At 57.5% G+C, this 11,617-nt stretch overlaps 1 protein-coding gene across 1 annotated transcript; it reads left to right on the top strand.

The window, feature by feature from the left end:
* Position 1: 1 nt before the first annotated feature.
* On the top strand, positions 2-9,900 carry LOC144955369 (myc-associated zinc finger protein-like; the record flags this gene model as incomplete). Its single annotated transcript, XM_078885611.1, is given in 6 exon segments — positions 2-215; positions 3,418-3,593; positions 3,595-3,806; positions 5,715-5,778; positions 6,971-7,148; positions 9,701-9,900. Coding segments are annotated over 6 exon segments (1,044 nt in total), but the record flags the coding sequence as incomplete, so codon positions are not given.
* Positions 9,901-11,617: the final 1,717 nt, after the last annotated feature.

Below are 11,617 nucleotides of genomic sequence, written 5' to 3'. Positions count from 1 at the left end.
CTTCCGCGACAACTACCACCTGCGTCGGCACGAGTCGCGGCACACCGGCGTCAAGCTGGTGAGCGTGCCGCGCGCCCGCAAGGCCCCCACCATGGTGCCCACCGCCGCCACCAGCATGCTGATGATGTCCGACGCAGGAGGAGGAGGAGGGGGAGCCGTGATGGTGGCGCCGGCGTCGGCCGCGGCGCTCACCGTCAAGGGAGAGCGCCAGTGGGGTGAGTGGTGGGTGGGCGGGTTGATTGGGGTGATGTGGGTGGGTGGGTCCAGTGGGTGATTGTGTGGGTGGTGGGTGGGCGGGTAGGTGGGTGGTAGTTGGGTCAGTGGGTGGGTGGGTCAGTGGGTGATTGGGTCAGTGGGTGGGGGGGGTCAGTGGGTGGGTGGGTCAGTGGGTGATTGGGTCAGTGGGTGGTGGGTGATTGGGTCAGTGGGTGGTGGGTGGGTCAGTGGGTGGGTGGGTCAGTGGGTGGGTGGGTGGGGTGGGGTGGGTGGGTCAGTGGGTGTGGTGGGGTCAGTGGGGTGGTGGGGTGGGGTCAGTGGGTGGTGGGTGGGGTCAGTGGGTGGCTGGTGTCGGTGTGTAGGTCAGGTGTGGGTCAGTGGGGGCGGCAGATCAGTGGGTTGGTGTGTGGATACGCAGATGTGAGCACACAGAGACCCACAGACTCACCACGCAGAGACGCACAGACTCACCACACAGAGACCCATAGACTAACTCACAGAGACCCATAGACTCACCATGCAGAGACCTATAGACTCACCACACAGAGACCCACAGACTCACCACACAGACCCACAGACTGACCACACAGAGACCCACAGGACTCACCACACAGAGACCCACAGACTCACCACACAGAGACCCACAGACTCACCACACAGAGACCCACAAACTCATCACACAGAGACCCAAAGACTCACCACACAAAGACCCACAGAGACCCACAGACTCACCACACACAGACCCACAGACTCACCACACAGAGACACCCACACTCACTCACACAGAGACCCACAGACTCACCACACAGAGACCCAAAGACTCACCACACAGAGACCCACAGACTTGCACAGAGACCCACAGACTCACCACACAGAGACCCACAGACTCCACTCACACAGACTCACCACACAGACTCACCACACAGACTATATATAATTTCTTTGTCTCTACATCTGCCACACACACCACACACACACTAACACACCACACACACTAACACACTACCACACACACTAACACACACTACCACACACACTAACACACACTACCACACACACACCACACACACTAACACACACACTAACACACACACACACACCACGCACACACACTAACACACACCACACACACTAACACACACACACACCACGCACACACACTAACACACACCACACACACTAACACACACTACCACACACACACCACACACACTACCACACACACTACCACACACACTAACACACACACCACGCACACACACTAACACACCACACACACTAACACACACTACCACACACACACCACACACACTACCACACACACTACCACACACACTAACACACACACCACGCACACACACACACACACACCACACACACACACACTACCACGTACTACCACACACCACCGCACACACCACACACACACCACACACACTAACACACCACCCCGCACTACCACACACACTACCACCCCGCACACACACCACGCACACACACCACACACACCACGCACACTAACACACACACCACCACACACACTACCACACGCACACACACCACGCACACATACACACTACTGCACACACACTAACACACACACACATACCCACCACCACACACACTACCACACACACACTACCACACACACACCACCACACACACTACCACACACACTACCACACACACGTACTACTACACACACCACCCCACGCACACACACACCCCACCCCACCGCACACGACACCACACCACACCACACACACACCACACACACCACCTCACACACACATACACACACACGCACTACCACACACACCACCCCACCGCACACCACACCACACACACTACCACACACCACCCCACACACACACCTCACACACGACACCACCCCACACACACTACCACACACACTAACACACAGCACACTACCACACACACACCACCACACACACGCACCACACACACACACTAACACACACCACCCCACCACACACCACACACGCACCTCACACACACACACCACACACTACCACCACACCACACTACCCCACCGCGCACACACACTAACACACACACACCACACACACACACTACCACACACCCCACCGCACACACACACACCACACACACCACCTCACACACACATACACACACACTACCACACACACACACTCACCACCCCACACACACACTACCACACACGCACAACCACACACACCACACCACACACACTACCACACACCACACACACTAACACACACACACTACCACACACACACACACCACCACACACACGCACCACACACACACACTAACACACACACCACCACACACCACACACACACCTCACACACACACACCACACACTACCACCACACCCACACGACCCCACCGCACACACACTAACAACACACACCACACACACACACACACTACCACACACCCCACCGCACACACACCCACCCCACCACACACACACCACACACGCACTAACACACACACCACACACACCCCACCACACACACACACACCACACACGCACACACCACACACACACACACACCACACACGCACTAACACACACACCACACACACACTACCACACACCCACCCCACCACACACACACCACCACACACACCACCACACACACCACCACACACACGCACCACACACACACACTAACACACACACCACCCCACCACACACACACACACACCTCACACACACACACACCACACACACACACACACCTCACACACACACCACCACACACACGCACCACACACACACACTAACACACACACCACCCCACCACACACCACACACACACCTCACACACACACACACCACACACTACCACCCCACCACACGACCCCACCGCACACACACTAACACACACACCACACACACACACTACCACACACCCCACCGCACACACCCACCACACACACACACACCACACACGCACTAACACACACAATACACACACACACCACACACACCCACCCCACCACACACCACACACACACCTCACACACACACCACACACTACCACCCCACCACACCACACGACCCCACCGCACACACACTAACACACACACCACACACACCACCACACACACCCACCCCACCACACACACACACACACACCACACACGCACTAACACACACCACACACACCCACCCCACCACACACACACACACACGCCCCCTCGCAGCGAGTGTGACCTCACCTCATCGGCCGCCGCCCACCTCGTCGGACTGGTACCCGCCATCCCCCACCTCCTCGTCTTCCGGCATCGTCGGCATCGTCGGAGTCGGCCCCCCGTCCTCGTCCTCATCCTCGGGACGGTCCCCTCGCCCGGCGCGCAAGAAACCACGCCTGCGAGTTGTGCGGCAAAGCCTTTCGCGACGTGTACCACCTCAACCGGCACAAGCTGTCGCACTCGGACGAGAAGCCGTTCGAGTGCCACGTGTGCCACCAGCGCTTCAAGCGCAAGGACCGCATGAGCTACCACGTCCGCATGCACGAGGGCGGCGTGCACAAGCCGTACGTGTGCCACCACTGCGCCAAGGGCTTCTCCAGGTGTGTGTGTGTGGGGTGGAGGGAGGTGTGGGTTTTTGGGGGGGGGGGGGGGGGGGGGTGGGGGACTTTTATTGTGAAGGGGAGGTCTGTGGAGGGTTGTTAGGAGTGTTGGGGATGGGGGACTTTTATTGTGAAGGGGAGGTCTGTGAAGGGTGGTTAGGAGCATTGGGGGATGGGGGGGACTTTTATTGTGAAGGGGAGGTCTGTGGAGGGTGGTTAGGAGTGTTGGGGATGGGGGACTTTTATTGTGAAGGGGAGGTCTGTGAAGGGTGGTTAGGAGCATTGGGGGATGGGGGGGGACTTTTATTGTGAAGGGGAGGTCTGTGGAGGGTTGTTAGGAGCGTTGGTGGATGGGGGAATTTTATTGTGAAGGGGAGGTTTGGGGAGGGTTGTTAGGAGCGTTGGGGATGGGGGACTTTTTGTGGAGGGTAGTGAGGAGCGTTGGGGATGGGGGACTTTTATTGTGAAGGGGAGGTATGTGGAGGGTTGTTAGGAGCGTTGGTGGATGGGGGGACTTTTATTGTGAAGCGGGGGTCTATGCACAAGCCGTACGTGTGCCACCACTGCGCCAAGGGCTTCTCCAGGTGTGTGGGAGGGGGGAGGTGTGGGTTGGGTTTAGGGGGGGGTGGGGGACTTTTATTGTGAAGGGGAGGTCTGTGGAGGGTGGCTAGGAGCGTTGCGGATGGGGGGGACTTTTAGTATGAAGGGGGGACTTTTATTGTGAAGGGGAGGTGTGTGGAAGGTGGTTAGGAGCGTTGGGGATGGGGGACTTTTATTGTGAAGGAGAGATCTGTGGAGGGTTGTTAGGAGCGTTGGAGGTGGGGGGACTTTTATTATTAAGGGGGGGGACTTTTATTGTGAAGGGGAGTTCTGTGGAGGGTTGTTAGGAGCGTTGGGGATGGGGGGACTTTTATTGTGAAGGGGAGGTCTGTGGACGGTTTGCGATTGGGGGGGGACTTTTATTGTGAAGGGGAGGTCTGTGGAGGGTTGTTAGGAGCGTTGGGGATGGGGGACTTTTATTGTGAAAGGGAGGTCTGTGGACGGTTTGGGATGGGGGGGGACTTTTATTGTGAAGGGGAGGTCTGTGGAGGGTTGTTAGGAGCGTTGGTGGATGGTGGGACTTTTATTGTGAAGGGGAGGTCTGTGGAGGGTTGTTAGGAGCGTTGGGGATGGGGGGGGACTTTTATTGTGAAGGGGAGGTCTGTGGAGGGTTGTTAGGAGCGTTGGGGATGGGGGGGGGGGAGTTTTATTGTGAAGGGGAGGTCTGTGGAGGGTTGTTAGGAGCGTTGGTGGATGGGGGACTTTTTGTGGAGGGTAGTGAGGAGCGTTGGGGATGGGGGACTTTTATTGTGAAGGGGAGGTCTGTGGATGGTGGTTAGGAGCGTTGGTGGATGGGGGGCTTTTATTGTGAAGGGGAGGTCTGTGGAGGGTTGTTAGGAGCGTTGGTGGATGGGGGGGGACTTTTATTGTGAAGGGGAGATCTGTGGAGGGTTGTTAAGTGCGTTGGGGATGGGGGGCTTTTATTGTGAAGGGGAGGTCTGTGGAGGGTTGTTAGGAGCGTTGGATATGGGGGACTTTTATTGTGAAGGGGAGGTCTGTGGAGGGTGGCTATGAGCGTTGGGGGATAGGGGGGGCTTTTATTGTGAAGGGAGGTCTGTGGAGGGTGGCTATGAGCGTTGGGGGATATGGGGGACTTTTATTGAGAAGGGGAGGTCTGTGGAGGGTGGCTAGGAGCGTTGGGGATGGGGGGACTTTTACACGGGAGATCTTTGTTGTCTTGTGTGGGATCTTTATCGTGGCGGGGGTGGTCCATGGGAGGAGAGTTGTTCCGTGACCTTCGTGACCTTTGTGACCTTCGTGACCTTCGTGACCTTCCCGCCGGCGTGTTTTCGTGTCTCGCTGTGGCAGGCCGGACCACCTCAACAATCACGTGAGGCAGGTCCATTCCACGGAGCGGCCGTTCAAGTGCCAGGTGAGACAATTACTGTGGTGGTGGTGGTGGTGGTGGTGAAAATGGTGGTGGTGTTGTGGTGTTGGTGGTGATGTGGTGTTGGTTGATGTGGTAGTGTTTGTGTGTTGGTTGATGTTGTGGTGGTGGTGGTGGTGATGATGATGTGGGTGATGACGTTGGTGGTGTTAGGTTGATGTGGTGGCTGTGGTAGTGGTGGTGGTGAAAATGGTGGTGGTGTTGGTTGATGTTGTGGTGGTGTGTGATGATGATGGTGGTGGTGATGTTGTGTTGGTTGATGTTGTGATGTGGTGGTGGTGATGGTGATGGTGAAAATGGTGGTGGTGATGTGTGTTGGTTGATGTTGTGATGGTGGTGGTGATGGTGAAAATGGTGGTGGTGATGTGGTGTTGGTTGATGTTGTGATGGTGGTGGTGTTGTAGTGGTGGTGTTGTGGTGTTGGTTGATGTGGTGGCTGTGGTCATGGTGATGATGGTGGTGGTGAAAATGGTGGTGTGATGTGGTGTTGGTTGATGTTGTGGTGGTGGTGGTGGTGGTGGTGATGATGACGACGATGGTGGTGGTGGTGATGTGGTGGTGATGTGGTGTTCGTGATGTTGTGGTGGTGGTGGTGGTGTGATGATGATGGCGATGGTGGTGATGTGGTGGTGGTGATGTGGTGATGATGATGATGGTGGTGGTGATGTGATGATGATGGTGGTGGTGAGTGTGGTGGTGATGATGGCGGTGGTGATGATGGCGATGGTGATGATGGTAGTGGGAGCGGCGGCACTGCCGTTAGCCTGACGCGCTGTGGTGGTGATGGTGGTTGTTGTGGTGGTTGTGACAAGTGCCAGATGATGGTGGTTGTTGTGGTGGTTGTGACAAGTGCCAGGTGATGGTGGTTGTTGTGGTGGTTGTGACATGGACACGTGTGTGTGTGTGCCAGCCTGCGTTTGCACCACGACTTGTGGCTGTAGTGGTTGAAAAGTTGTTGGTGATGTGGCTGTTGATGTTATTGGTGGTGGTGGTGGTGGTTGTTGGTGGTGGTTGTGGTTGTTGTGTTGGTGGTGGCACCGCCGCAGACGTGCGAGTCTGCGCTACAGCAAGCTACCCTGACCACCCTGGTTGTTGCTGATTGTTGTTGTGGTTGTTGATGGTTGTTGTTGCTGACGTTGCCGGCTGTTGTCGATTGTTGTTGTTGGTGGTGCCGCAGACGTGCGAGTCTGCGTTCGCGACGCGCGACCGCCTGCGCGCCCACATGGTGCGCCACGAGGAGAAGGTTCAGTGCCACGTGTGCTCCAAGCTGCTGAGTCCGTCGTACATTGCGGACCACATGCACATGCACAAGCAGGGGGGCCCCCTCAACGGCCTGTGCAGCATTTGCAGCAAAGGTGAGAAGAGGAGTGGTGGTGGTGGTGGTGTTGGTGGTGTTGGTGGTGTTGGTGGTGGTGGTGGGGGGGGAGGGAGGGAGGGAGAGACACGAGGAGACACGAGGAGACACGAGGAGACACGGGGAGACACGGGGAGACACGGGGAGACACGGGGAGACACGGGGAGAGACACAGAGACGTGGGGAGAGACAAAGGGAGAGACACGGGGAGAGACACGGGGAGACGTGGGGAGAGACACGGGGAGACACGGGAAGAGACACGGAGACGTGGGGAGAGACACAGGGAGAGACACCGGGAGACACGGGGAGAGACACGGGGAGAGACAGGGAGAGACACGGGGAGAGACAGGGAGAGACACCGGGAGACACGGGGAGAGACACGGGGAGAGACAGGGAGAGACACGGGGAGAGACAGGGAGAGACACGGGGAGAGACGGAGACGTGGGGAGAGACACCGGGAGACACCGGGAGACACGGGGAGAGACACGGGGAGAGACAGGGAGAGACACGGGGGGAGACACGGAGACGTGGGGAGAGACACGGGGGGAGACACGGGGGGAGACACGGGGAGAGACACGGGGAGAGACACGGGGGGAGACACGGGGGGAGACACGGGGAGAGACACGGGGGGAGACACGGGGGGAGACACGGGGGGAGACACGGGGGGAGACACGGGGGGAGACGCATGGAGATAGACAGAGACACAGGGAGACACAGGGAGAGAGAGGGAGAGAGACAGAGACACAGGGAGAGAGACAGAGACACAGGGAGACACGGGGAGACGCGAGGGGACATGGAGAGACAGGGAGACCCAGGGAGAGACACAGGGAGAGAGACAGAGACACAGGGAGACACGGGGAGAGACAGACACGGGTAGACACTATCACATCCTCACCCTCTCACTCACCCTCTGACCCTCTCAACCCCCCTCACCCTCTGACCCTCACCCTCTGACCCTCTCAACCCCTCTGACCCTCACCCTCTGACCCTCTCAATGCCCCTCACCCTCTGACCCTCACCCTCTGACCCTCTCACCCACCCTCTGACCCTCTCACCCCCCCTCACCCTCTCACTCACCCTCTGACCCACTCACCCTCTGACCCCACTCACCCTCTGACTCACCATCTCATCCTCTGACCTTCAACCTCTGACCCTCTGATCCTCTCACTCACCCTCTGACCCTTTCACCCCCCTCACCTTCTGACCCTCCCTCACCCTCTGACGCTCTCACCCCCCTCACCCTCTGACCCCCCTCACCCTCTGACCCTCCCTCACCTCTCACCCCCCTCACCCTCTGACCCCCCTCACCCTCTAACCCTCCCTCACCTTTCACCCCCCTCACCTTCTGACGCTCCCTCACCTTCTGACGCTCCCTCTGACCCTCTGACCTTCCCTCACCCTCTGACGCTCTCACCCCCCTCACCCTCTGACCCCCCCTCACCCTCTGACCCTCCCTCACCTCTCACCCCCCTCACCCTCTGACCCCCCTCACCCTCTGACCCTCCCTCACCTTTCACCCCCCTCACCCTCTGACCCTCCCTCACCTCTCACCCCCCTCACCCTCTGACCCCCCTCACCCTCTGACCCTCCCTCACCTTTCACCCCCCTCACCTTCTGACGCTCCCTCACCCTCTGACCCTCTGACCCTCCCTCACCCTCTGACGCTCTCACCCCCCTCACCCTCTGACCCCCCTCACCCTCTGACCCTCCCTCACCTCTCACCCCCCTCACCCTCTGACCCCCCTCACCCTCTGACCCCCCTCACCCTCTGACCCTCCCTCACCCTTTGACCCTCCCTCACCCTCTGACGCTCTCACCCCCCTCACCCTCTCACCCCCTCTCACTCACCTCCCCTCACCCTCTTCACTCACCCCCCCCTCACCCTCTGACCCTCCCTCACCCTCTAACCCTCCCTCACCCTCTCACCGTCTGACACTCACCCCCCTCACCCTCTGACGCTCTCAACCCCCCTCACCCTCTCACTCTCCCTCACCCTCTGACCCCCTCACCCTCTGACCCCCTCACCCTCTGACCCCCTCACCCCCTCTGGCCCCCTCACCCCCTCTGACCCTCACCCTCTGACCCTCTGACCCTCACCCCCCAGAGTCGTGCAAGCACATGGGCTGGAGCAGCCCCGATAAGTGTAGAACTCTGTCACTCTCTCACTCACCCCCTCACCCTCTGACCCCCTCACCCTCTGACCCTCTGACCCTCACCCTCTGACCCTCACCCTCTGACCCTCACCACCCCCCCAGAGTCGTGCAAGCACATGGGCTGGAGCAGCCCCGATAAGTGTGGAACTCTGTCACTCTCTCACTCACCCTCTCATCCTCTAATCCTCTGACCTTCACCCTCTGACCCCCTCACTGACCCTCTGACCCTCACCCCCCAGAGTCGTGCAAGCACATGGGCTGGAGCAGCCCCGAGAAGTGTGGAACTCTGTCACTCTCTCACTCACCCTCACCCCCCCTCACCCTCTGACCCCCTCACCCTCTGACCCCCTCACCCCCTCTGACCCCCTCACCCCCTGACCCTCTGGCCCTCACCCCCCAGAGTCGTGCAAGCACATGGGCTGGAGCAGCCCCGAGAAGAAGCACCCGTGCCCTCAGTGCGGCACCCTCTTCAAGACCAAGTCGCACCTGAACCGCCACGTTCAGCATGTGCACCTGGGCAAGTCCAAGTCCTCCTCCTCCTCCTCGACGTCTGCAGTCGTCGTCGGAGGAGGTGGGGGGGGGGCCGGGGGGTTCTGCGGGGGGGGGCAAGTCCGGGGGAGGGGTCGGGGGGGGGCCCCCCGTAACCCCGGGATACCTTCCGGCGACGGCGGCGGCGGTGGCGGCGGCGGCGGCGACGCACCACGGCATGTCCGTCCTGGAGTCGTTTGGCTACCAGGTGTGAGGGGACACACGTACGTACACGCGCGCGGACACACGCACGCGCACACATAGTGTACGCACAGTGTACACACGCACAGTGTACACACGCAGTGTTACACATACACACGTACGTACACACGCGCGGACACACGCACGCGTACACATAGTGTACGCACAGTGTACACACACGCACAGTGTACACACGCAGTGTTACACGTACACACGTACGTACACACGCGCGGACACACGCACGCGCACACATAGTGTACACACACACACAGTGTTACACGTACACACAGTGTACACATACACGCACACGCGCACACACACAGTGTTACACGTACACACACGCGCACGCAGTGTTACACATACACGCACACGCGCACACACACGCACACACAGTGTTACACATACACACATAGTGTACACATACACACATAGTGTACACATGCACACACAGTGTTACACATACACACAGTGTACACACACGTGCACGCACACATAGTGTACACACACAGTGTACACACGCAGTGTACACACACACAGTGTACACACACACAGTGTACACACACACAGTGTACACATACACACACATATAGTGTACACACACAGTGTACACACACACAGTGTACACACACACAGTGTACACATACACACACACACAGTGTACACACACACAGTGTACACACACACAGTGTACACACACACAGTGTACACACACACAGTGTACACACACACAGTGTACACACACACACACACACAGTGTACACACACACAGTGTACACATACACACACACACATATAGTGTACACACACAGTGTACACACACACAGTGTACACATACACACACACACAGTGTACACACACACAGTGTACACACACACAGTGTACACATACACACACACACAGTGTACACACACACAGTGTACACACACACAGTGTACACATACACACACACACAGTGTACACACACAGTGTACACACACAGTGTACACACACACACAGTGTACACACACACAGTGTCACACACACAGTGTACACACACACATAGTGTACACACACACAGTGTACACACACACAGTGTACATACACACAGTGTACACATACACACACACATAGTGTACACACACACATAGTGTACACACACACATAGTGTACACACACACAGTGTACACACACACAGTGTACACACACACAGTGTACACACACAGTGTACACACACACAGTGTACACACACACAGTGTACACATGTACACATACACACACACACAGTGTACACACACACAGTGTACACACACACAGTGTACACACACACAGTGTACACACACACAGTGTACACACACACAGTGTACACACACACAGTGTACACATACACACACACACAGTGTACACACACACAGTGTACACACACACAGTGTACACACACACAGTGTACACACACACAGTGTACACATACAGTGTACACACACACACAGTGTACACACACACAGTGTCACACACACAGTGTACACACACACAGTGTACACACACACACACATAGTGTACACACACACAGTGTACACACACACACAGTGTACACACACACACAGTGTACACA

Source organism: Lampetra fluviatilis, unplaced genomic scaffold (genome assembly GCF_964198595.1).
Source record: "Lampetra fluviatilis unplaced genomic scaffold, kcLamFluv1.1 SCAFFOLD_425, whole genome shotgun sequence".
NCBI lineage: Eukaryota > Metazoa > Chordata > Hyperoartia > Petromyzontiformes > Petromyzontidae > Lampetra > Lampetra fluviatilis.
This window is presented reverse-complemented; position numbering and strand designations above follow the sequence as displayed.